The sequence below is a fragment of the Miscanthus floridulus genome, chromosome 8 (assembly GCF_019320115.1).
Source record: "Miscanthus floridulus cultivar M001 chromosome 8, ASM1932011v1, whole genome shotgun sequence".
NCBI lineage: Eukaryota > Viridiplantae > Streptophyta > Magnoliopsida > Poales > Poaceae > Miscanthus > Miscanthus floridulus.
Window position 1 is genome coordinate 181785094 of NC_089587.1, and position 27527 is coordinate 181812620.

A 27527-nucleotide genomic window follows, 5' to 3' on the forward strand; every position below is an offset into this window, starting at 1 on the left:
ATCGGTGAGGGCATTGGTTCACTGGTCCAACCGTTAAGAACCAATTGAACTGCCCACAAATACTTCAAATCGGTGTAATATAATAATATACAACAAATAATTAGCAATATAGTTGATCACATATACAAATAAGATGATAAAACATAATTATATGACCAGCTTTAGAGTTGTTTTACAAGATATGTAAAAAATAAAGCATGAAAAGATAAATATAGAGAACTTACAAATTGGTGCAAAAAAAAGAGACTTGAATAGTAATTTAAATATTTACTGCTAAAAACAATATCAGATGGTGAAATAGAGTGCACTATTGTGAGAAGCTCGTTGTTGGTTGAGATGATCAAAATGGATATATTACTTGTCTAATAAATTGGACGGTTTTTATTAGCCGATGACGTGGACCACTATGAGATTAGATAATTTTTGTACTGAGGTTTTGTTTTATAAGAGTAATATGGTGGGATGCTCTTATGTCGGTCATAAAATGCTTACAACCTCTGTTTTCGGGACACTACGGAAGGGGAGGATCGATAGTCCGGCTTCCGCCTCTCCTCCACCGGCGGCCGCATCAACGATGCCTCCTTTCCTCCGCTCTTCCCAGTCCTCACCGGCACGACACCACCCGTTGCTTCACTAGCCAAAGGTTAGTGGATCTGTTATTTGCGTCCCCTTATCAGTTTAATTCCAACTGGTAGCACCTACCTGAAAAACACTCAGTTTTGTTCTCCTAGTATGCAGATCTGCACGCAAAATTTCTTATCTAATCATCCTCCTGTGCGTACTGTAACTGTCAGGATGCTACCTTGCGTGTTCTAGATGTTCAATTTCAGTTATTTTGGAATTGTTCAGAGACAAACAAGCTAATGTAACCAGAAAACAGCATTAGCGTCATCTTCATAACTGAATAACTGATGCATTGCTGACGCTAATGTTGTATTCATTTAAATGGATAGACCTGATTGTAGTTTGCATGCACTACCAATACGATACCTGAAGACATAGATGTATTTTACGTTTCTTTTTGCCCCATGAATATTCAGGATTGCTATGGCACAGTGTGGTATATCCAGAGAAGTTCATTACTTTGTGTACATTACACACAGTTGGAACCAGATTTCTATTAACAACGAACTTAAAAAAAATACTTCCATGTTTGCCTCTACTTGTATTCGGTAAACAAATGAGTTATCATTAACCTCAAGGGCATACGGGTCATTTTATACTCGGAACAAACAAGCTACTAGAAAAAAAATCAGGTTTGTCAAAAACCCAACTTCTGCAGGGAGCAGCTTCTTAGAAAAACCTGCTTCTCAGAAAAGCAAGTCTCAGACAAGTAGTTGCAAACACTGCCAATTGCGTTCTGTCTTGAAGCTATTGCTAGCCTCCTTGTTTCAGATAGCTTTTGTCACTCTGCCCACTTTAACATAACGCGATGATGTGGGCTCTCATCCACTCCAGATTTAGAAGATGCCAAGAGAGGATCAAGGCTGTGGAAGCATAGGAGGAGGAAGGGAAAAAGCAAGCATGCATAAGAGGCAGAAGACTTCATCTCTGCTTAACTTCAAGCTAGAAGGTTAACATAGCGCAATCACTTTCCAAGGCTCTGCAGAGTGTTTTACAATATTATGCTGATACTAGTCATTCACATTTTGATCATTCATTGTCATGGCACATTTGTCATCATTATACCTGCATCTGACATCTATACAAATCATTTAACAGTTCCTGTTTTCACCCTATTGCACCAGATTTCACGAGTAGATTACGCAGGCTTTACCTGCTCCGTGGCTATCCTATGCCATCTGAATCTCAACGTAGTCAAGTTTCTATCTTCCATTTTCTGACCTGATAAATACTCCCTCCCTCTTTATTTTGACACATGCTAAGATCACTTATTCTATCACATTGGTATGTCATACTGTTATCCTCTTCTTTCGAGCAGCGGGCATGCACTTGGTGAATACATTCGAAGAGCGTTTTGATGACTTGGATGGCTACAGTGAAGAACATGCTCGGGTTAAATTACTTGCTTCAAGCACGTCTAATTCAGTTGTCTCCCTTGCTTCTTTTGAGGGTAATGAACTAATAATACAATATCTCTAACGGAATTCCATACTTTTGTGAATTGACCACTAATCAAATTTTAAAGCCTTGTGTTATGTAGGGAATGTGAGGCGTTTCACATGCACGGGTACTATTTTCAGACACACGCCTTACGAAATGACTATTCTAACTTCGGCTAGCTTGGTTAGATGCCTTGGAAATGAAGCTAAGTTTGTTAATAAGTTGAAGGTTAGTTCTGCTTGTCATTTGTATTATTCCGTTGCTTCTCAAGGAGATTTTCTTGATGAGGTGATATAATTGTCACTTTGTTGCAGATTAAGGTGTGCCTGCCCAATGGCAAGTTAGCTGTAGGGAAGTTATGGAAATATGATTGTAACTATAATATTGCTGTTGTTAAGACCAAGTCTTTCCCGGAATTTCATGGAGTCCAATTTAATTCTGAATTGTTTCAAACTAATCTGGTAGCTATTGGACGTTGCTATGAATCTGGACAATTAATGTCTTCAAGTGGAATGCTGCTACATAAAAATAGCATACTTGATTGCCAAGAACTTATGGTCTCTACGTGTAAGATCACGAAGGTACTTTCCTTGTCTCAACAACTTTCAACCCTTAGGTGGAACATTAATAAAGTACAATTGGCAATATGACTAGACTAGGTTAGTTTGAATTAAAACAATGGATCTCATATTCATGTAAAACTTTATTCATATTATGCATTGTTTATAACAATACTTTTCACTAACACTTCATTTTTGCGCTAGGCCGGGATTGGTGGTCCCCTAATTGATTCTAGTGGAAACTTTGTTGGCATGAACATTTATTCTGAGGATGAAACACCATTCTTACCAGTCAGTATACTTTTGAAATGTTTCAAGCACTTTGAGATATCTGGGTACGTGTTCATGTTCTTCTTTATACATTTGTGGTATATGTCACTTGCAGTTGCATGTTGTCTGCGTAATGTTGTTGGAATGTGTCTTGTATGCTCCATTATTTTAACAGGAGACTTATAGATTAGGTCAGGACTATTAATTGAAAGGATGATGCGTTGATGAAATTTTTAGTGGGTTATTAAATTGTTAACTCTTTTTCAAATGATTGGAAGAAGCTAAAACTAGCATGCTTAGGTGGTTTGTCATGATCTAAGTAAAGAAACATGTAGTACCTTTTCCTTTTTGTTCTTAACAACTCTTAAAATTGGAAGAACCCTAACTGTAGAGTTCCTGTGAGGCTGAGTGCTCATATTTTGTAGATAAATCAGAATTCCCAATCGGTTTTCTTGGCACGTTTATGTAGTTTGTGATGCTGATATTTTAAGGACCAGTTTTGCTCTTACTAACCAGACTGGTAGAATGATGGTCCAGTTCAGTTCCTATCTGAGGGACGACACATTCTGTCAAGAATTAGGATGCTCTGGACTAGCTAAACGGTGTTATGATGGTTGGCTGGCTTGATGCCATCGAAAAAACTGAGGGCTCTTCCTTTTCGAGTGGCCAGGTCAATGTGGTATGCAGACTACAAAGCCTCCACTTGGTGCCATGGTGGATGATGACCCATCTGACTGTTCCACTGAGGTTTCTTATGTGAATAATCTACTAATGCTATTTCTGCAAGGATGTTAACATGTGTCACACTAAACTATTATCTTCTTAGAATCAAACACTTGTTTTTTTTTGACGAAAACTGTGGAGCTTTGCTCATCAAACACTTGTATTGAGGAGCACCAATTGGACCATTAAACTTGTGAATGAACTAGATGATTTAGCAGGGTTCATGACCTGTCCAATTTCAGTATAGTTCTGCCTATTTCTCCGTTAGGATCATGAATTGTTGTGCAATATCTTTTTTCCTTGCCAGTTATGTTTTCACGATGTGAGTTCCTTAGTTTCCTTTTGACTGTCCAGAATCTACTGGGCTGCAGTTTCCCTCTGTTTTTGTGCATCTGATTGGTTACAAAACCAACAGGCTCATCTTGGGGGTTGGGGGGGGGGGGGGGGGGGGGGGGGGGGGGGTCTATTCAAATCGGTGAACTAGATCCAGTTCCCCTGCGGTTTTGGTGCCCTGGTCGGTATCCAAATAGGGCACATGAATTTGTGGTCTACTTGGAAGATATGTATAATTTCCTCCTCTGTATGGAGATCCATTTGAGGCCTGTGATTCTTCGGAACAAAAAATTCTGTGTATAGACTAACCTTTGTACAATCTACAATGAGGCAATGAGGTGATTGGATAGGGATGCAACCGAGATGAATGTGATATGATAGGTATTAGGTACACATGACATTGTGGTGCACCACTTAAGTAGCGTATATACTGAACATGATTTCAGTAGTCTACAAATTCAGCTAAATTGTATATACTGAACATGAACATACACAAGTAAGCTGTTCGTTGTGGGAAAAAAATCAGAAATGGATTGAGCTGTTTGAAATTTCAAGAGTTGCATATAACTTTGAAGTCTGAAAACAAATGCGTCAGTCACACACCACCGAGTCCTGTCATAGAGCAGAAACTTCTCTTGATTCATTGCATCCTTGAAAAAATTGGATGAGGATTTCACCTGAAGCATCATCCTTTGCACGTAACACTTCTAAGCATTTTGCTATTGAATATTCTCTTCCTTGATTTTTACTGTGTTGTTTGGAGCTGCCATATTCTCCTTTTAAACTCAGATATGGATATAGTTTTTTGGCCAAATGCCTCTTGTTTTGTACCATTTCTTTTCTTGGGTCTTCCTCTGTTCCTCAATTTGATCCAGCAGCCCCAGATCTTGGAGATATCGCTGTGCTTATCCATGACCACATAATTATTTGAAATATCAATAGGTTCACCAAAACCTGTAGCAGTTCACCCTCCAAACCCTGCTTTCTAATGTCATACATTTTTTTTTTTGCAAAAAGGTTTTATGTTCATCCTTGTATAGCTGCTCAAAACCCAACCAAAATCTTGCAGTACAACATCATAGGGAGACCTTTTTCCTGTCTGGATACTGAACAAGCTCACTCTCAAAAACTTTCCTTCCCAAGTCATCCATTCATGATGAGGAATTCCAGAAATCAAGCCTCTACTAAAATGTATAACATGCTGTGCTGCTACCTGATACTCCAATTCATGTGTCTTGTGGAAGTTTCTACTGATATCTGATAGTGCGCTGTGGGGGTATAGCCCCCGATATCCAAAAGACAAGACATGGGCCGCACCATCAGAGGTGGCCCAACCCACAAGATCAAGACGTGCACCACAAGATATTGTATAGTACAAAATAGGCTACTTTCTTTGTAATCCTACCCCTCCAGAGTATATAAGAAGAGGCAGGGGTCCCCTAGTGGACACGATCCATACATCTCAATGCAATATACCAGAACACATGATGTAGGTATTATGTCATACTGATGGCCGAATCTATCTAAATCTTGTGTCTTGGTGCTTGTATTACCATCTCGCTCCTGATCTCGCTCACCTCTACGACAAATCTACCATCGTGGGATACCTCTCGGTGGACTGCCGAGCATCTTTTGTCGATAGTTGGCGCGCCAGGTAGGGGTGTGCACTTGATCCATGGCGAGCCAGATGGACCTCAAATCAACAACGCGTTCTCGTCATCAATCTCGTGGAGATCCATGCCGGTTCATGACGACGATTCATCGCTGGCTACACCAGCCCCCGCGACAGCAGATCCGATCTCGGAACCACCTCTGAGGTCGTCTTCACCAACAACTCACCACCCGCCAGGTGCTCGCTGTCAACGCCGACCAGATAACGCCATACGTCGTCAACCAGACTTTCTGTCTAAAGCTAAGTCACGCTTTAATATTTTTCTAAAGGAAAAAGTCTACTTAACCCCCCCACCTATCAACCATGGTCTACTTCACCCCCCAAACTATAAAACCGTATATTTTACCCTCTGAAATTTTCAAAACCGTCTATTTTACCCCCGGGCGGTTTTCGACGGTGGTTTTGCTACAGTAACTGTGGTTTGCTACGCTACCTGTGGTTTCACCTTTTTCTTTTTTTATTTATTTTCGCTGAATCTTTGAAAAATCATAGTAAATCATAAAAAAATCATAAAATGGAAAATCCAATTTTGTTGGACTCCACATGAGTAGATCTACATAGTTAACATATAATGTGGTATGCTTTAATACAAAGGTTTTGCTGTACCTTTAGATTAATTGGAAAATCTAATTTTGTCTGTAATTAATTGGAATTTATCTATAACTAAGTTATACATGGTCCAATGAGTACGAAATTTTTATTATAGTTCAAGCATATAATAATTAGCCTACCATAAAAATTTCACCATAATTGGACCACAGAAGCTGCAGCTATGAATTGTTCCAATTAATTACGGACAAAATTAGATTTTCCAATTAATCTAAAACTACAGCAAAAATTTTGTACTAAAGCATATCATATTATATGTTCATTGTGTAGATCTACTCATGTGGAGTCCAACAAAATTAGATTTTCCATTTTATAATTTTTCTGTGATTTACTATGATTTTTTAAAGATTCATCAGAAATAAATAAAAAAGAAAAAGACAAAACCACCATCACTATAGCAAAACCACCGTTATTGTAGCAAAACCACCATCGAAAACCGCCAGGGGGGTAAAATAGACGGTTTTAAAAAGTTCAGGGGGTAAAATAGATGGTTTTATAGTTTGGGGTGTGAAGTAGACCATGGTTAATAGGTGGGGAGGTTAAGTAGACTTTTTCCTTTTTCTAAATATTCTTCAATCTCCGTATATTGCCATAATATTTCTCCAAACTGTTTTCTCTATGTTTGCTCTCCAAACGATTTTCTGAACCCCCGAACAGCCGCGTTGATGCTCGGACGCCTCCAGAGACGGCCCTGTCTCCAGCTCCTCCCTACACGTGCTACGAGCTCCGCGCTCTGCGTTATGGGTGGTCAGCAGCGGCTCTTTGGTCACGCCTGTTCCTCCTACACGTGCACGGGCTTCGCGCTTCGCGTTATGGTTAATAGGCTAGCTAGGGCTAGAGACAAGCTAGGGCTAGAGACTCAGCTACATACTAACTATTCGGACGGTTTATATTAAATACATCTTCGCTCCAACTGATCGCCAAACTACATATGCTATTTTTCTTCGGAGTTCATATATTTTTACATCATGTACTACCCGTTCTACATATTTGTATTGCAGGGTCATCATCCAGGTGATCGGACCACCTATTGCTCGGACTTTTCCACCGATCAACTGGTCGGATCGCTTGGTTCATCGACTTCGTCGCCAACCAGTTGATCGGACTGTTCGCCGGTCGTTTCTAGTCAATGCTCACTTCGCCGCTGACCAATTGACCAGACTATTCGTCGCTCGTACATCATCGCCAGCTACGCCGAGGACTCCTCGGTGCTCGGTTTCTTCGTGCTCGAGGACTAAGTGGGCACACTTCACCGCACGGACGTCGCCAGCTACGCCGGTGCTCGGACCTCGCCAGCTTCGCCGGGAACTCCTCGGTGCTCGGTCATCGCCAGCGACGCCGGGGACTCCTCGGTGCTCGGTCATCGCCAGCGACGCCGGGGACTCCTCGCTCCTCGGTGCTCAGTAATCGCCAGCGATGCCGGGGACTCCTCGCTCCAAGGTGCTCGGTCATCGCCAGCGACGCCGAGGACTCCTCACTCCTCAGTGCTCGATCATCGCCAGGGACGTCGGGGACTCCTCGCTCCTCGGTGCTCGGTCATCGCCAGCGACGCCGGGGACTCCTTGCTCCTCGATACTCGGACATCGCTAGCGACGCCGGGGACTCCTCGCTTCTCGGTGCTCAGTCATCGCCAGCGATGTCGGGGACTCCTCGGTGCTCGGACATCGCAAGCTACGCCGAGGACTCCTCAGTGCTCGGACATCACCAGCGACGCTGGGGACTTCTCGCTCCTTGGTTCTCGGACATCGCCAGCTACGCCGGGGACTCCTCGGTGCTCAGACATCACTAGCGACGCCGGGGACTCCTCGCTCCTTGGTGCTTGGTCATCGTCAGCGACGCTGGGGACTCCTCGCTCCTTAGTGCTCGGTCATCGCCAGCGACGCCGGGGACTCCTCGCTCCTCGGTGCTCGGACATCGCCAGCGACGCTAGGGACTCCTCGCTTCTCGGTGCTCGGTCATCGCCAGCGACGTCGGGGACTCCTCGCTCCTCGGTGCTCGGACATCGCCAGTGACGTCGGGGACTCCTCGCTCCTCGATGCTCGGTCATCGCCAGCGATGGCGGGGACTCCTCGCTCCTCGGTGCTCAGACATCGCCAGCGACGTGTGGCAGAACCGCCTAATTTAATGCCCCACAGGAGTGCTTGTCTTCCATTAGACACTAAGCACTCGAGGGAGAACACTAAATTACTCGGTTCCGTCGGGCACACCCCAGGGGAGAACCCGAAAATCCACATTTTTGCCATCAGGATCACAAATGAGAGAATAAAGCTTACATCATTCGTAATCATTTCTTACATCACTTTTAATACAACATCAAAGTATAATATTTATTAATATAACAGCGGAATGAAATCATGTTATCAGAGTTATAAACAATTTAATTGAACAGCGGAATAGAAACATGTGAATAGAGTTACAGTGGAAATAAACATCTATTAATGACATGATGAAGTGTTGATATATAGACTACGACAATAGATTATGAAACTTTCGTTTATAAAAGTATTTGGTGAGAGTTATAAATAACAACTACGATCGCAGCGTAAAGGAAATCCTCTTTGAGCCCACCAGGAGAAATCCACACACAAGGTCAGCTCAAGCCTCCACCTGTTACCTACAACAGGGGGAATAAAATCCTGAGTACTCAATTATACTCAGCAAGACTTACCCGATAGGAGAAAAGAAAAGACTCCAAGGATATGCAAGGCTATCTGGCTTGTGGGTTTATTGCATTTACAGGAAGCATTACTAAGCGTGCGTCCTTATATTCGATTTTTATTAAAAGCCACATTGGTTCATTAACTAACCATTCTATGTAAGCACCTGTGCTACTTTTAAGCAGATGGTAAGCAATTAGATTTCCTTTTCCATCTTTCATCTTTCATCTTTAGTTCTTACTACGATGCTAAACCGTAGACAAGCCGTACCGGATCGCCCGACGATTCGTGAATCAATGCCTCCAGCTGGGTACCCCGAAAACACACGTCCCGCTTGTACCCTAGGTACAAGCAGGACCAACCCATCACTCTCCTATCCTGGATGTCCAGGTCCCCGTCCAAACTTGGACTCCAAGCCCCTGCCCCTGAGTCCCAGACTCAGAGCGGTGCAAGGACCTCCACCATCCCCGCCTCCAATCAGTCGGTCCGGAAAGAGACGGATCCGCGACAAGAGAGCAACAAGTCTTCCAAGCGCCCATACACAAGTATATGCTCGGGATAATAAGTCTGTGACCTGCCTAGAGTCTTATGCAACAATCAGTCCTTAACCAACCAGACAGGGAAAAATAGTGTAACCAAGTTATGCTCCGTGTCCACGGCGACACAACTCCTTACACTCACCAATACCCAAATCATATCCCTACCCAGTCACCATTTTTCCTTTCCACCATTTATATGGTTCAAGTGATAGTAATATATTTCCTATCTCTCGTGAGTGACAGCAATCGCTCGACTTCTACCGAAGTCCTGTAGCATAACATTCTACACGATCCTGTCATACTAGTAAGACTCATAGGATAAAGATATATATGCAAGTGGGTTTCATTCAACTCCTTGAAACTTAATGCACAAATATAATTTAAACTGCAGAAAGTAGGGGTTATGCACCGGGGCTTGCCTGGGTAAGATATATTAAAAGTTAGTATCTGTATCTTCAGATCATCCACCAATAACTGAATAGCAAGCTCATTGCATCATCTCCTGGAGAGAATACCATCACACCATCTTTGGATTCCCAATCATCCGTCGATCGATCCGTTGATCCATCATCATACCTATATGATATGCATGCGATGCAATGCAAAGATGTAATTAATCAGCTGCAATCGTGACTCGTATAAATACGCTTTACGCCTCTCAAGTTAACGAGCTAGTTCTAACGACGACCGTACTTAGGCTACATATACACGTTGTCGGATAAGACGTTATTTCCCAATAATTATTTTAGTTATATAAACCCAAGTTGTTTCTTTATTTTATTCTATCGATTTAAACCTTATTCGAAATAGAGCATCATTAGCTACCTAGTAAACTGATTATTCGGGAGCTACAAAACTTATCACGAGTACCTAATATTGTTAAACGCCTACTGTAAAAATTTCAGATTCAACCCTATCACCGATTTATCCCAATAATTCATATAAGTTTATGTTTTTACAATGTTAAGTATCCCATTTTAATTATGTAGCTCCTAAGAATATTATCGCACTATATGCACGAAATATACTAACCTGTAGATCATGATTTTAGGAGACTAACAAAACTGGTTTGACATTTTTATGATTTTTCTATGATTTTCTACGAATTTTACAAGTTTACTTTATAAGCTAAATTATCAAATACTCTAGAAACTAAAGAAGGCCGTCAGTCATTAAAACGGCCCATCTCGGCCTGGCCCAGCGAGCAAGCAGCCCAGGCGGCACCAGCCGGCCCAGCAGTGCGGCCCGCGGGCGGACCAGGAGTGGCACGGGGCAGCAGCCCAGGAGGCACCAGGCCGGCCTAGGCACAGGCAGTGGCCTAGACGTCCCAGGTGCACAGTGGCGTGGCCCAGCAAGCTCAGTAGCCAGCAACAGGCCGGCCCAGCGCCGGGTTTTGCCTAAACCGGCCAGCGATTATGCAAAAACATCCCTACGTTTACCTATATTCCACTCAAGGTCCACGGGCACTATTAAGTCGAGTCATGTATTTAGCAAAAAGGACCACGTATAATTCTTTTGCTTGGATATATGCCCTCCTCACCTTGCTTCTTCAATCTCAGAACAGATTCTGGTTTGCCCTCTTGCAGCGCTTCGGACTCTCTTCACTCACGCCTCAACCCGAGGATTCAGCTTGGGAGGATTGGTGGGAGAAGGCAGAGGCGGCCACCACTGGAGATGTGAGAAAAGGATTAAACTCCATTATCATCCTTGGAGCCTGGAGCATCTGGAAGCACCGGAATGACTGTGTCTTCAATGGGGTGGCACCTAACATTAACACAGCCCTTAGTATAGCTAGGGATGATGCCCATTGGTGGTGTTTGGCAGGAGCCAAGGGTCTGTCCTTGCTCACTGCTAGGGGTGCTTAGTTAGTTAGCATGCTTGGTCGCTGTACTCTCAGACTCAGGTGATGTAGCTTTAGAAATCAGGGAAGGTGTGGGGGTGAGTGTTTTTTGGGTCTATGTATGACTCCTTATTCTTCTACTAATACAAATGATACGCAGCTCTCCTACGTGTTCGAGAAAAAAAAAATCTCAGAACAGAGCGCATGGAGCAGACCCAGGGCAGGAACCGTGGAGCAGACGACGGTGGGGCCGTGGGGGCGGCTCTTCGGCGAGGCTGGCCGCGTGGTGGTGCGGCACGACGACGACGACGAAGGCGTCAGGGAGGAGCAGCACACACGGCGCGGGCGGGGCGAGGCGCTGCGGCTGCGGAGCTCGGCCGACGGCGAGTGTGAGCTGGAGGTGGAGCGGTCTAGCGCGGGGAGGGTCGGCACCAGGCGGTTGGCGGTGCAGCAGACAGCGGACGGGTCACGTCCGGTCGAGCGCCGCGGCACGGGCGCGGCGCCGCGCGTGGCCACAGCGGGAAACGGCGGGGTGCCGTGGGGCAAAGCAGCCTAGGCACGTGCTGTAGACATGGGGTAGCAGTTCCGAGCGACCGAGGGCGCTCGCGCGCGGTGGTCTGGCAGTGGCGCTGCAGCGGCCATAGCGAGGCGATGTTGAGGGGCAACGCGGCTGCGGTGGTGGTGCACTACGACTGCTGCGGCTACGGTCCAGTGCGGCCAGGGCCGAGGGACGCGCGCCATGCGGGGAAGACCTGCTTCGACACGGACGAGGCTCAGGCGGCTCGGACGCTGTGGAGCTGCGGGGACGGAAGAGGAAGGGCGTGCGCGGCAGAGGCGGTGGCCGAGCAGGCGCAATAGGAGCGGTGGCGAAAGGGATGGGAGGAGTAGCGCTGCGGGCACAGAGAAGCAACAACTTGGTGTCCTCCGAAGCAAAGGAAAAAAGGGGAAGGAGACGACGCGACATAGGCAACGTCGTACGTGACCAGAGCACGGACGCGGGGACAGTGGCATCAATGCGAGAGGACAGTAGAGGCAGAGAGCACGCCAAGAGGATAGACGGAGACAAGGAAGGACGAGGCCAAGGCTTGGTGAGCCTCGACACGGCCAACAGAGAAAAACAAAGAAGGGGACCGCAGTGGCAGGGAGACGTCCCGCCGATCAATTTGCTTGCTATTCCAAGGTCAACCACGACAGCCAACAGCGTGGACGATGCCGGTGCACGTCCAGGCAGGGAGTACTGGCGTAAAAGACAAGCAGAGTCCGAGGGAGCGAGCAAGCGGGGAGGCAGGACTGACTCGGCCTAACTCTGCCATGGCGCGACGTTAATAATTCGGATGACGGATTTATCCCAGGACAGGGAAAAAACGGACCACCGTATTTAAGCGTCAAGCGGTCAGGACGGCTGCTGTCGCGGGCACGTTACTAATTTATCCTAGGGACTAAAACGAGTTTATACGTGAACGTAAATATGTCACTAGGCCAAAGCTGTTCAACCATGCGTACTTATCCTAATAAACACGGGGAGTGTATATATATATATATAAATATATATATATATATATATATCTTTTTATTTATTAATGGATTTTATTTTATATATAAAAGTTGCTTCTTATGCTTAGTCTAATATAACAAACTGTTTACTAGAATCGTCATCGGACATTCATAAATATTCCTACGTACGGCGTAGTTTAACTTGAGCGCTTGATTCGAGTCCGCGAAACTAAGTCACACAAGATTCGCTTATCGCTTCACATATGTTTTAAATCAAAATTCGAGAAACCCGTTTCGAAAGTTTTGATTAGGCCTAAATCGCGGCGCTAAATAAGATCGTAACACTGAGGTGTTACAACCAACCCCCTTAAAAAGAATCTCGTCCCGAGATTCGAAACTGGAACCAGAAAAGGGGAAACGCGATTACATTTCGTAGATCAGGGATTACACGAAAGATTACACGACTTCGAATACTAAACCACACGGGGATCTAGGGATACATGGTTAAGAGCAACTTGGTACAACCGAGACCTACTCCAGAAGTCGAGATAGACGAGGACAATGGAGAAACAACAAGAAGATAATTATCCAAAACATGGCATAGCACCATATGGTCCAGAAATAGGACTCCCAGAACTCAAACACCGTGAACCCTAAGACCAACTAACCAAAGGGAACTCGAACTTCTTCAAAGAACAAAATCCTTTCTCCTCCTCAGATTACACCATCACCTCCGACTGACGAACCTAGCTTCACAATGGTGACTGGATCTCATAGCTATGCTCCGAATACGGGGGAATGGGGATGAAGAAGAAGAGCAAGGACCAAGGGGATTTTATAGAGACGAACGGAGGTGGGGAGCAACACACCGGAAGTGGAGGCGGAGTGGATGGGATACACCGGCGCTTCATGCCATGGAGATAAGGTCGGACATGGTGCGCTTCCTCGATGTATATTGTGTAATATACCTTCATACTAGAGGTCCATTGACTCAATCAATGGAGAGCTCTCATATTTGCACCTCAACTTTGAATCTTGTTACAAATTTAGTGAATGCTGAAAATTACTTGTGTAAAACATCTAAACTAAAAGGGTCAGGAAGTTTACTTCTATAATCTCATTCTAGACATCAGCTGTTGTGTTTAATTATATATGCATTCTGATTCCACAAGATGGATCACTAAATGTTAAATTTACTTGAGGATGAATTATTAGATTCAAAATATAAAAGGTATACCTAGTGCTGAAAGTTCCCACACAAGTTAGGGTCTGGGGAGGGGATTTTCTACCCTTGAAAAATTCTGCAAGGAGGCTTGTTCGAACCTGGAACATCCAGGCCACAGGTGGAGACTACCGCCAGGCCCACCACCCCTCTATTGGATTGGGTATATACGAACAAAAAATTTCGAACTACCAAACTTCTTAGTTGTTATCATGTAACTGAACACTACAGTAATTAGTCAAAACAAGGCAAAAGAAGCGAAAACACATAGTAAGTTCTTAAATTAACTGATCACTTTCAATCTAGATTGGGATGGATTCATGATGCCCAACCTGAGCTGATGTGCATATATAAAAAAATACCTGCTATAGTTTGTTCTCCCTGCAAATCTATGGTCATATATATGTCTGTAATAAGAAGCAATGTGGCAAGTTTCCACCTCCCAAGCTGTTCAGCAAAACAGCAACAACCACAATGGTGGCACAATTGGGTTCATCAAGCTTCCAACTATCAGCAATAGGGCTGGCAGTAGGCACAATGACTTTAGTTCATCCTATTTTTATGATCCCGGCCCCTTGAACTAAGCTGCCAGCAAGCATAGCTTCAGTCCACCATTTTGTCCTAAGCTGGTTCGCTGCTCTTTGGGAGGTACTTTCTGAGGCTCGGTTAGCCTTTTTTTCTGGGTTCATTTCCATCAAGTAGCAAGCTGGCCCAAGTACAATTTTGCATTGTTTTATTTGGCTAAGTAGTTTTGTTATTACTTATTAATAAATAATAAATGTAGCTCACATTTTAATCGTCTGTCAAATTTGTGTGTTATATGCAGGAGAGTTGTAAAACCATCCCTAGGCCTGAGGGTTGGCTCACTTGGTGCTAAAAAATTAAGTATCTGTGAAGAAATACATAGGAGCTTTCCACATATTTTTTTTTTAATTTTAACACTTTTTGTAAACTAATTTTAAATCTAACATTGTTTTTTTCTTCAAAACTAACACTTTTGGCCGTGCCTATTGCCATGGCGCGGCGAAAAGCCTGTGCCGCGTTATGCATGGTGGCGCGGCGGATGGCTGATGTGGCGACGGCCGCAAAGACTGACCGCTGACATGGCAGGGCCTGCCGCACCACCGATCTTGGCGCGGCAGTGTCGCGTCCTGATCCGTGGTGCAGCAGAGCCGAATAAAAGCCCCGTGGCCAGTCCCGCCTGCCCGCGTCTGGCCACCGCGCCCGCCGCCCGCCTGACCCTCTGTTACCGCCTCCCTTCCCTTCCATTCCCCGGCCGCCTCCCTCCCTCCTCGTCCTCGTTCAAGGTAATGACGCACTTTTTATTTTCGTTTGAATGGTGGATAGGAATGTTATGAATGAGAGTTAAGGTTAGGAGGAAAATTATGTTTGGGAACTATGGGCTACGGTTTGGAGGAAGATATTAGTTTGATTTTATCAATGTTAAGGTTAATTATTTAGTTAGAAATATGTTTATCATGTATATTTTTGTTGCTTTAAGTGTTGGTTATATTATTTTAGTTGCAATGCAAATGATTATATTTTACATTAATTTGTGTTGTTTTAATTGATGTTTAATTTGAACCGTTTTATTAGATGGAAGACATGTTTCGGGAGCAGTTGTGGCGAAAACGGGGTCGTCCTAGAGAATTCTACCCCGACGAGTCTAGGAAAGATGTCCCCGTCCCTCTTGAACTCCCTGTTCCTAACTGTGATTGTGGTCGTCCGGCCGACGTGTTTCAATCGAGATATCCAGACACAGCGGTTCATTGCTTCTACACATGCAGTCGTTTTAATGTAGGTAATTATTTTCGTATGTTTTTTCTTCATTTGTATTACTAGGTTACTAATATTTTGTTGGAATTTTGTTGTGTAGGCCCATGAGAAGTGCTTTTTCTTTTAGTGGATCGACGGTGCAGACAAGTTTGACCCCAGGTACCTCCTTTTCGACGATTGGTGGAGAGAGCGACATCCAAGAGAGCACTTCGAGCGGTGGGTTCCACCTCCCCCTAACCCGTCTCCAATGATGACTAAGGAGAAGCACTTAGCTGTAGTTAGACGACTTGAGGAACCTCCTCTATGCGATTGTGGAGATCGAGCTGTAATAAACCATGAGAATACGTTGAAGTTTGTGTGTCCAAACAAGCATGAAGTAAGTGCAAAGTGTATGTGTTGAAATATTGAGTTATATGTGTTCATATACTAATGCCACCTTATTTAGGTGTATTCAATGGTGAAGTGTCGTTTCAAGGAGTGGTTGTATGATCCTAAGAACCAATGGTCAGAAGAACCTCCAAAGACAAAGCAAAAGAAGAAAGAAAGGTTAATTTACAAAGCACCTCCAGTCAAGTGCGAATGTGGTGTTAAATCCAACTACGGTCTAGTCCCTTCGGAGCTTGGAATAGGCCATTATTGCGTCGATATAGTTGAATATGATGAGGTTGATTATTTTTTTGGTAACCATGAAATCGTATTTTGTTTCTTTTGCTAAGACAGTGCATGATATAATTTTTCGTTTGAACAGAGCACTAGGAAATATAGGTGGAAATGTTATGATGGTCAAGCTAAGTTCTTGGATGAACTGAAGGGGAAGCAAGTAATTGCACGAAAGAGGAGATATGGACCTGACTACGTCAACCTTTTTGTTAAACATCACAAAGACAAGATGCGTGAGTTTGCTAGACAGCGTGGTATTTATAACCCGATCGATGTTGGGCTTGACAAATGGGGATTAGAGAGACGGATGACGTTAGAGAAGGAGAGGGCAAGGAAGGAGGCAAGGGAGGTGACAAGAGTACAGATGTAGGTCTTGAACGAGCATGTTGTTGCATTATGTGCCAGTGAGTGCTTGAAAGCCTTTTTTCGTTGCCTGATTTTAAATGTAATATAATCGCGTTGCTAACTGGTTGCATTTTATACATGAAGGGATTGGATGCAGCGAGGAACATGCTATAGAGGTGGCTCGTGCAAGGCACGAGGAAAAGAAGTTAGATGAGCATAGAAAGCGAGCTGGTCACACCGTTGAATCACCGATTATGTTGTCTGTTGAGGGGGATGAGGATGAGGACGACACTGCTAGACTCAGCGAGCTCATCGCTCTAGCAGAGGCGGGCTTGTAGGAGGAGGAGGCTGAGGACAACACTGGCAGACTGAGTGAGCTCATCGCTCTAGCAGAGGCGGGCTTGCAGGCGGAGGAGGATGATGACGCGTTCTTCACTTAGGCCGTAGAGGCCGCAGATGAAGTGGAGGCCACTTAGGACAGGCGACACGGAGGTCAGAACAATCCAAGTGAGCCTAGCCACAAGAACGAGGAGAAAGAGAACGCGTTCTTGTCTCAGGTCATAGATGAAGCGGAGGCCGCTTACTACAGGTGAAAGGTAGATCAGGGCAATGCAGGTGAGCCTAGCCACGACAACAGGGTTGTGGTTGAGGATTGGTACTCGGACGACGAGTTGCTTACTCAGTATGTTTCTGACTAAGGGTTTTTGATTGCGTCGTCTGTTAGTTTCATGCTTTATTAATGATCAATGTAGCTATGTACTAGAAATTCCATTGTGTTGTCTTATATTCCATTTGAACTATTGATTTATTGTACCCATGTATCATGTACTCGGATTACCCATGGTCGATCTTAAGTGATCCCATCTATTTGTATCATGCGTTGAGAATTTCTAAAACGAACATAATCGAGTGAAATTATCTCAAATACAGCGCCATAGCCCACTGGTTCTACCGTTCCATAGCCCAGGTTCTGTCACGCCATAGTCCACGACGCGGCAATGACGCACCATATCCCACGGCGTGGCAGAGACACGGATAGAAACTGACTAGCCTCAATTGAGCTGTTGTCGGTGCTGTAAACAACTACAAGTGGTGCCACGACCGTGCGCAAGTTGAAACGAATATGAAGCAAATAAATGGACGACAAGTTGCCACATAACATTTTCATTGGTTCATGAGTCTGTAAGTTTCGGATGACAATATTCGTTCGACATAAGTTCGACGTAACAAACTAAGTCCCAGGAATGTAAGGATCCCTCGAACGCCTCTTGGAAACCTCGTCGTCCGGTGGAAGAAGGGGGTTGTCGTACTCCACCTCAAGAAAGGGGTACATCTGGTGCAGCGTGGGAGGGGCCATCCTATTACAAATTGATAAACAAAGGGTTAGAGTATTCAAATTAACAATATTCAAATTAACATTATGTAGCACTGCAAAATTTGAACTACTTGTTATGCAATATGAACACAATATGAAAGCACCTGCTGCCCTCGTCTTCTATGCCTGCTAGCCTTGTGACCAAATTCTTTGCAAACGGAGCAAAGATTCCTGCTATGGGTCTTGTTGAAGTCTCCCCCGCCGTGCATGTCTTCGCGGTACCCTCTTATAGCGTCCATGTCCCCTTGAGTCGCTTCTTCTTCCTCCTACCCTTCCCTACCTTCATTAGATCCAGACGCGACACGTAGTCATAACCATTATAAGGTGGCCACTGTGTCGGGTCAAGGTATGGCTCAAAGCTCATCTCCCAAATACTAACGGTGTTCGAACAGAGATACAAAGGTGATATATATGGCAGATCTTCATAGTTGTACCCACGAACCCTGCAGGTCATGATCATATGAGAGCAAGGGGCATGCATGCTCTAAGGGACGTTGCAACTGCACTCTACCTTTTCAAGATCAACTCGGTAGTTTCGTCCACCATAACGTTCGTCGCCCAAGCTTGTGTCACCCTTGGTTCCCGTACACTAAAGATATGGTGGCGGGGTCCATACGGCTCGGCGGTGTGCTGCTTGGCCAATTCCTCGGCCTCCTTTAAATGTTCAGCTCCGGCCTTTCCAAAACGCCCCTGCTCAGCTATATTCCTCTGCGCAAGTTTCCCACCTCTTCACAAAATATTCGTTGCACTTATGAAAGGAGAACTCAACAATTCTAGACATAGACAACGATCGAACTCTGATGAATACACGGTTGAAGGACTCCGAGGAGTTAGTGGTCATGATGTCATACCTAAACCCCCCTCGTCATATGCTAACGCCCACTGAGCATTCTGTTCCATCTGCACCTCTAACCTATGCCTTTCCCGCTTCATTTACCATCTTGTCTAGTTCTCTGTTTGTCTCCTTGAACTAGTGCTCTATACGTACACAACATAGAGCCTCTACCTTGTCACATACCTCTTGCTTCCGCTGACGCCGCCAGAAATTAGCAGTAAAGTGTCTCATGCACCATCTATACACTAGAGGCGGGAACCCATCTATATGCTCAGCTGTAGCATTAAGAAGCCCTGGGTGACGGTCTGAGATCAAACATATAGTGCGAGATGGGCCAAGCACTTGTATACGTAGAAGCCACATGAACCATGACCATGATTCATTGTTCTCTCCCTCTGCCAAAGCAAAAGCCATGGGTACTATCTGGTCCTCAGGATCAACAGCAGCAGCCATCATCAAGGTGCCCCTATACTTTCCTATTAGGAAAGTGCCATCAACAAGTACAACTGGTCGATAAAACTGGAATGCATGTTTCATTTGCGTGAACGACCAGAACACACGATAGAGGACATGCCTCAACGGGTCCTGAAAACACATCCCTCCGGTGTCCACAAACCATTTCAAGCTAGGGTTGTAGTAATGCATTGCACATAAGATGCGAGGCACCCTGTTGTACGCTTCCTCCTAACTACCCCATCGAATCGCCAGGACAATTTGCTTAGCACGCCAAGCTTTTCCGTACTTTACATCGTACTTAACGAATCTAGATATGGACTGCTGTAAAGAAGACACTGAAATGTCGTTATTGTGATCAACGAGCCCCAATATTCGATGGGCAAGGTAACGTGTAGTGAGCTGCTGATGATTTTCCTTCCCCCTATTTGATAGGCAAGTGTGGGGTTCGACAACTTTATTTATCCTCCACTTGCCATCACTGTGTCTCTTTCATGCATTTAACCTCCACATATAACCATTTTTTGCATATCATGTGGTACCTCAACTCCTGGTCCGAATGAGTGATGGTGTACGGCCTATGATGGTACACAGCATAGTCCTGAAGGAAGAGCTTCATCTCTGACATTATATTAAATAACACCCCCTTCCTAAGTGTTTCTTTCTCATGGTCATACAATGATTTCCTAAACATCTAGAGACCGGTGTCACAAACTACCATATCCTTCATGCTGACATCCCTATAGTTCGGAACGCCCTTGAAATGTACGTTCATCGACCTTAGTTGCTCAAGCTCAGTCGCTGTGTAAGGTGGTGGTGGAACATACTACTGTGCTTTGCTAATTCTGGCCCATGAATCATAGGGGGTATCATCTGCTGTCAAATCTATGACTAGTCTACTCTGAGCCTGGATACCATGCAAAACCTCAGTTGGTACTGGTAATGGCATAGTACGAACCGGTACTGGCATGGCATCAATCGGTGTTGGCATAACATCTGTACCTCCTTGGTCATCATCAGAATCGTCTGAATCACTGCTAACTACATCACCGATTCTGTCCTCCTCCCCCTATTCCTTCTCTTCCTGTTCGAACTCATTCACATCGAAGTCATTGCTTATACAGCCTACTGTAGTTGAATGAAACTGCTCCTGCGACAACTGACCGTCCAAATCCATGTTATCCTGAGTTGCTTCCTCTTCGACCCCTAATTCTTGTTCATTGCCTCCAAAACCATCAATGGACGGGCCGTCCCGAATACCCTGCATCCTGTACCCATTCTCCACCACCACCTCAGCCATGGGCACATTAGAACCTTGGAGCACCCTAGTGTAGCGGGACCAGTGAGCAGGGTCGCGCAAGGGCATGAGGACATAGTGTGCCCTAATCTTCCCAGTATCAAACCTCCCCTTCAGTGTGAAATCATCGCCAAACTTTGCATTCAAACGGACACAAAGGTCATTAAAGCTAGGAGGTTCATCAAACCATTCCAATTCTTTTTCCATATCCTCAAACATACCATCTTCTCTTCTAACACTTCCTTTGTATAAAACTCTAACACAACAATCCATCTATAAAAGCATTTCAAGAAACTTCATCAAATCGTCGAAATCGTCGTACGTAATGTCCATAGTAATATTAATACATATTCTAACTATAATTATACTAAATAATCTAATATTAACTTACTACAACAACTAATTAGACTAAATCCAATGTATAACTAGACTCACTAACTGTACTAACTAAACTGTCTAACTTTACTATATATACTAACTTATTATATTACCTATACTAACTAAACTAACTAACTTTACTAACTATACTTTACTAATTATACTAATTTTATTTATTTTACTAACTTACTATACTAACAATGTCGATTCAATCAACAAATATACTAGGGGAGTACCTCGCGGCGGTGACGCGCTAGACCGGGCCGGGAGGCGCGGGCGCTGGCCTCGGCAGGCGCGGCGGGCAGCCGCCGTGCGTGGCCGGAGGGGGTGGCGTGAAAGCGTGCGGGCGCAGCGGCCAGCGGCCGTGGCGTGCCGGCGTTCGTGGTGCGGCGGCCGGCGTGCTCGGCGGCGGGCCAGAGCGGGCGGGCGCGGGCGCGGCGGCCAGGCGGCCTTGCTGCTCGGGCAGGCGGGACTGGACGCGGGGCTTTTATTCGACTCTGTCGCGCCACGGATCAGGGCGCGGCACTGCCGCGCCAAGATCGGTGGCGCGACAGGCCCAGCCACGTCACCGGTCAGCCTTTGCGGTCGTCGCCATGTCAGCCACCCGCCGCGCCACCATGCATGGTGCGGCACAGACTTTTCGCCGCGCCATGACAATAGGCGCGGCCAATAGTGTTAGTTTTGAAAAAAAAAGTGTTAGATTTAAAATTAGTTTATAAAAAGTGTTAAAATTAAAAAAAATCTCCACGTACACATGGCATTTATGTGGAAATGGTGAATTTTGTTGCAAAACATTTGATTTTTCCCTGCAGTGTTCTCTGTATTTCTGTTGCTATTCTTATTCTATTTAGATGTGATTGTTTTGTGAATATATGATGATTGTTGAGCAAATTCTGAGGCAGGAACGGTTACAGGTTACCCTAGTTGTGCTCAAACAAATTGGTTGGGTACTGTTTTGATTTTTTATAGTTCTTAAATCTAAACTCATCTCGCTAGGAAAAACATTATGGGTGAAACTAGAACTGCTAAATTACCATCAGAAATTTGGAACAATAGGTTTATCTAAACATAACATGTCTAAGTTACTGCATTTCACAAGGCGTGCAACATTGTTTCTTCTTCCATTATCCAAATCTTGATAACCATGACTTTGGGAAGCAGAGTAGGCACACCTGCATTCCGGCCTGAGGAAGGCTGATTTGCGCCCTTATTTCTTTTAGATCACTGATTTTCAATTTCTGTTGCAATTTATTTTGTGCTGGTGCTAGAGATAAAGGAAGATGTAGTTCTGGCCATGGTTGCTAAGTATCTCTCAACTGAAATAAATAAATAAATAGGGGAGAAGTAATTAAGAAACTATATTCTCAGAGCAGCTGTTCGTGGCTTTCTTATTCTGGTGTTAACCGCCATCAGGTAATGTATGTGTAGCATTAGATAAACCTGTCTTGTAGAATATAGAAGGTTTGTAATTGGTCTGATATGGATTTATATGGTTTCTCCCAGTGGGAAGTATCATGTACATTGATTAGGTACCACTTTTTTTTTCCTGAGTTGGCAGTAAACTAATGAGAGGAAAGCTGCATCTTCATGGATATATAGCTTGGCCATGACATCTGACCAGTGGAAAATACACAATAGCATTGGGATGGTATTATTCCACATGATACTTGTTTTGGGTCAACCACAACATCATACAATAGTTAACTGCTTTGGGAATATTAAGAAACAAACACCAATACACTATGCATTGGGAGGGTAGGATCATACTTATGTTTCTATTACATGGCAGCTTTAGAGGAAGTGACGAGACAATGCGTTGGGAGTAACCAGGCAATCACCATGAATTTGGCAATAAACTTGGTAGAGACTGAATTGTTATGATTATCAAATTGAAAATTTCATTTTATTTCAGACAAATAGTCTTGGTATTTTGACACTTGCCAGATTGTCTGGTAAAGTGGTTACCAGGCACTAATTTTGCTGTTCTCCAGCAGGATTAATCTGAATCTGATGATGGAAGCGCTGGCTGTCACTGTTTATCAGCTTATTTTATGGTTTTAGTTTCCTTCTTTTGTTAGGGTTGCTTTTATTTGATTTCATAGCTTTCATGACTGTGTGTGTTGGGGAGGAGGAGAGCATACTACTCCCATTTGTTGAAAAATAATTTGTGTAAAATGCACTGTACTCTAGGAATCATTTGTTACATCTGAGTATGACAGTGGAGAAGCATTTGACCTTTTGGTCTCCATGTAAAGCATGGCGGTTTTTTTCCCAAATCCTTTGTATTTTAATCGCCCAATTATATTTAATGAATCGTTTAAAGTTTATATAAGTTCATATAAATTCATGTTAGGTTTGATACTTAGCCAGAAAATATGTTATTAATTCATTTGCTAGTGGGTTGTGTATTCGCTTGACAAGTTTGGTCCCTAGTTCTACAACAGTTAGGACTGCTGCAGTTGGCTCCACAGCTTACTGTGACCCGTTTCTCGGGGTGGTGGAAGAGGTCAACTGCAGCTGTCCCCAAGGAAGCGTGTAGAGGCCTCAACTCCTTGATAATTTTGGTGAGTTACGAGATTTGGAGGCATCGCAACTCTTGTGTCTTTGATAATAAGAGGCCAAGCGTTCAGTAGGTCCTTAGGGCTATTAACACAGAGGGAGGGCTCTGGTGCTCGGTTGGGGCCTCCAAACTCTATGAACTTGTATTTAGGTCGTTGCCTGCTGGAGCTTAAAGTACGGAGTTTTTTGGTCATTTCTGTTATTTGTGTGGCGAGTCTGTAACTTAGTGTCCTAGGTGTGGGGTGTGTGAGTTGGGTCTCTTAGACCCTTGTAACATTTTTTCTACCTTAATGAAATGACGTGCAGTTCTCCTGCGCTGTTCGAGAAAAAAAATATTATTAATTGCTTGAGTGCAAACACAAAAAACGATAGTTACAACTATTTGTGAAAAATGAGTGACCCTTTTGAGATTAAACACTAAGTAACTATTGTTTGTGTTCGCGCTTATCCCGATAATGTTTTGATAGGTTTTTGATGGATCCCCAGCAGCATTTTCTGGAATCAAAGGTGGTGATCTTATTTCAACGCTTGATGGAGTTGCTTTGTCCAATGCACAAGAGGTTCTATATATTTTGTGAAGTTTGTTTTCAAAGAAATTTAGTTTTCTCATGGTTATCCTGCAAAATCAAGCACTCATTTCGATTCGAGCTCTACCATGACATTTCAATATTTCATTCAGGCAAAGGATCTAAGGCTGACCTCTGTTATTTTCAAAGTTGTCGTGTTTGCACATGCTTTCACGTTTAGGAACACCTGCCTTTTCGTGTTATAGAAATAATGACTCGTAAGGGCAGCTGGATTTTGAATGGGGGCATATATCTATTCGTTCTGATGGTGGGATTGGAGCTTATCACTGAATAATTAACTTGCAAAACAATGAACAATAATTACAGGTTGAAATATTATTTTTTTACTGTGTATGTCCCACAATTTTGAGTTCTGAGTTTCTGATGCTAAGTCAGGACTAATTCTGAAGATGTCTCCTTATTCGTTAGGAAAAGAGTATATGCTTGTATGACCGTACAAGGTTCAAAGAAAAAAAAAGGTTCTCTACACTTGAGAGTTAAGATGAGCCATCATTTTTTTTTGAGAAAGTATAAAACAAGAGTAAACTTCATAAACCCAGGCTTTTGTGTGGTGTCAAGAACCCTAGGTTATATGGCACGTGCCACTTACACCCAGGTTTTACTATACTAGAGTTTTACAAAACTCCACCCTTTTACATCTTATCTCAAATCTGATGTGGATATAAGGTATGGAATGATATGGTTGTTTGGATTTATCATTTGAACCATGACATTCTGTATTTGCGACCCACATTATTCTAGGAAAAAAGGTGGCTGGTTTTGTGGAACACTAGGGCCATAAACTTGAGGTTAAATGATACATACCATGGTACCTAGGGTTTTGTCACATTAGGGATATATAACCTGGGAATTATCTACTTTTTAGCGAGGAATCTGATTTATTTATGCAAAGCTTTGCAAAAGCTAACTTGCATGTGCGAATAGTTTGCAGTATCTTGTGCAAATATGGTTGTGTGTGTTTGTTTGTTTGTTTGTTGCGCACGCGTGCGTGCGCGCACCTAGGAAGGAGCCTAGGACCCAAATTGTTATTCCTGGGTACCATAATTTGAATGTCACTATTAAATTATCACGGTCAGCTAGCTACCGGTTGATCCATTTTATTACTTGTCCTACATGGGGAAAAATAAAGGAAGAGAGAATACTGCTAGCTACTAATATGTAGCAAGTACTTAGTCTAATATCCTATTTAACTGTGGATCCATTTATTAAATTAGAAGAACATGCTATCTAGTCTTTTTTAGGGGTCATCTATTGTGTTTTTTATGTATGACATGGACAATTTTTGTAGCTAGTAGTCGACAATATTGCTGGGGATGTCATTATGTGCGTGAATATTAAATCTCAAAATAATTATTTACTGTACAAGCATTGAACTGGTATCCTTTTCATTTTATTTTCCATTTGAAATGTAATCACAACATTAAATCTTAGGTTTTCAGACATTTTTTAATGAGTGATTTGCAAAATGTCTGCATATACCATAGGCTTGTGTCTTCGTTTATTTTGGTTAGCGCAATCCAGTTTAAAAACTTTTCCTCATGAAGTTAAATGCTAGAGCCCCCCGCCCCAGTGTTATCACACATCCTTCTTCTTGAATTGGTTCAACAGGTACGATCAATATTAGCATCATGTACATGCTAATTTGCATCATTTTTTTGAAAACACAGAACTGTTTTTATTGTATAAAGAAGAAAAAAGGGTGAGACCCTTACACAACACACACACCATCACACAAACACACGCGCAACAAGGCATTGTTTCTTCTAGCTATAGCAAGAGAGGTAAGGAAACATGAAATTCAACTATAAGATTTCGTACATTTCAACAACAACAACAACAACAAAGCATTTAAGTCCCAAACAAGTTGGGGTAGCCTAGAGTTGAAACCCAGCAGAAGCAATCAATGTTTAGGCACGTGAATAGCTGTCTTCCAAGCACTCCTATCTAAGGCTAAGTCTTTGGGTATATTCCATCCTTTCAAGTCTCATTTTATTGCCTCTACCCAAGTCAACTTCGGTCTTCATCTTCCTCTCTTCACGTTACTATCCCACCATAACTCCAGTTTCTGATTCACTCCTGTTCGCCTTTCATCAACTAGCACTACATCGTCCGCGAAAAGCATACACCAAGGGATGTCCCCTTGTATGTTCCTTGTGACCTCATCCATCACTAAGGCAAACAGATAAGGGCTCAAAGTTGACCCTTGATGTAGTCCTATCCTAATCGGAAAGTCATCCGTGTCTCCATCACTTGTTCGAACACTAGTCATAACATTGTTGTACATGTCCTTAATGAGCCCGACGTACTTCGTTGGGACTTTATGTTTGTCCAAAGCCCATCACATAACATTCCTTGGTATTTTATCATAAGCCTTCTCCAAGTCAATAAAAAACATGTGTAGGTCCTTCTTCTTCTCCCTATACTGCTCTATAACTTGTCTTATTAAGAAAATGGCTTCCATGGTTGATCTTCTGGGCATAAAACCAAATTGGTTCACAGAGACCCGCGTTATTGCTCTCAATCGATGCTCGATAACTCTCTCCCATAGCATCATAGTATGGCTCATCAACTTAATTCTACGGTAATTAGTACAACTTTGAATATCCCCTTTATTCTTGTAGATCGGTACCAATATACTTCTCCTCCACTCGTCAGGCATCTTGTTCGATCGAAAAATATGGTTGAACAGCTTGGTTAGCCATACTATAGCTATGTCCCCAAGACATCTCCACACCTCGATTGGGATACCATCTGGTCCCATAGCCTTACCTCCTTTCATCATTTTCAACGCCTCTCTGACCTCAGATTCTTGGATTCTCCGCACAAAGCGCCTATTGGTGTCATCAAAAGAGTCATCCAACTGAAAGATTGTGTCCGTATTCTCAACATTGAACAATTTGTCAAAATACTCTTGCCATCGATGTCGGATCTCATCCTCCTTCACCAAGAGATACTCCCTTTCATCCTTAATGCACTTAACTTGGTTGAAGTCCCATTTCGTACATTTCAAGAATTCTAAAATTCACACTTACTCTCCTTGGCATAAAAGCATGCCCTTTCAGTGAAATGTATGCATGCTCATCATGTAAACACATGTCCACCTGCAAAATTGTCCATATGTGCACGGTGCTACAAAAGGAAAACAGATCTATCTGTACAGAAAGGCTTAGTGTGTTTTTGTGTCAATTGTTTATTCCTTTTTGTACAACGTGAAACAACATAGTTTTGCACGTGTAACATGTTTTATATATTTTTAATAAAATGTAAAAATTACATAAA

General features: G+C 43.5%; 1 protein-coding gene across 3 annotated transcripts; it reads left to right on the forward strand.

The window, feature by feature from the left end:
* Window positions 1-505: 505 nt before the first annotated feature.
* On the forward strand, window positions 506-24239 carry LOC136474201 (putative protease Do-like 14). Of its 3 annotated transcripts, XM_066471799.1 has the most exons (10): window positions 506-643; window positions 1459-1573; window positions 1749-1817; window positions 1940-2074; window positions 2165-2292; window positions 2379-2645; window positions 2829-2959; window positions 14810-14901; window positions 21851-21876; window positions 24129-24239. In XM_066471799.1, the coding sequence occupies exons 2-10, from the start codon at window positions 1468-1470 to the stop codon at window positions 24237-24239; spliced, it is 1065 nt and encodes a 354-aa protein (XP_066327896.1). In that variant the 5' UTR covers window positions 506-643; window positions 1459-1467. The 3 variants fall into 3 exon arrangements, with proteins under 3 accessions (XP_066327896.1, XP_066327894.1, XP_066327895.1); XM_066471797.1 differs by lacking the exons at window positions 1749-1817; window positions 14810-14901; window positions 21851-21876; window positions 24129-24239 and adding exons at window positions 15580-15780; window positions 15860-16116 and having other exon boundaries at window positions 1943-2074; XM_066471798.1 differs by lacking the exons at window positions 1459-1573; window positions 1749-1817; window positions 14810-14901; window positions 21851-21876; window positions 24129-24239 and adding exons at window positions 15580-15780; window positions 15860-16116 and having other exon boundaries at window positions 1943-2074.
* The last annotated feature ends 3288 nt before the right edge of the window (window positions 24240-27527 follow it).

Coding starts and splice junctions, on each gene's coding strand:
- LOC136474201 (XM_066471797.1), top strand. CDS start 1,468: ATGCCAAGAGAGGATCAAGGCTGTGGAAGCATAGGAGGAGGAAGGGAA. Junction 2,075..2,164: donor CTCCCTTGCTTCTTTTGAGG/GTAATGAACTAA, acceptor TGTGTTATGTAG/GGAATGTGAGGCGTTTCACA. Junction 2,646..2,828: donor CTACGTGTAAGATCACGAAG/GTACTTTCCTTG, acceptor TTTTTGCGCTAG/GCCGGGATTGGTGGTCCCCT.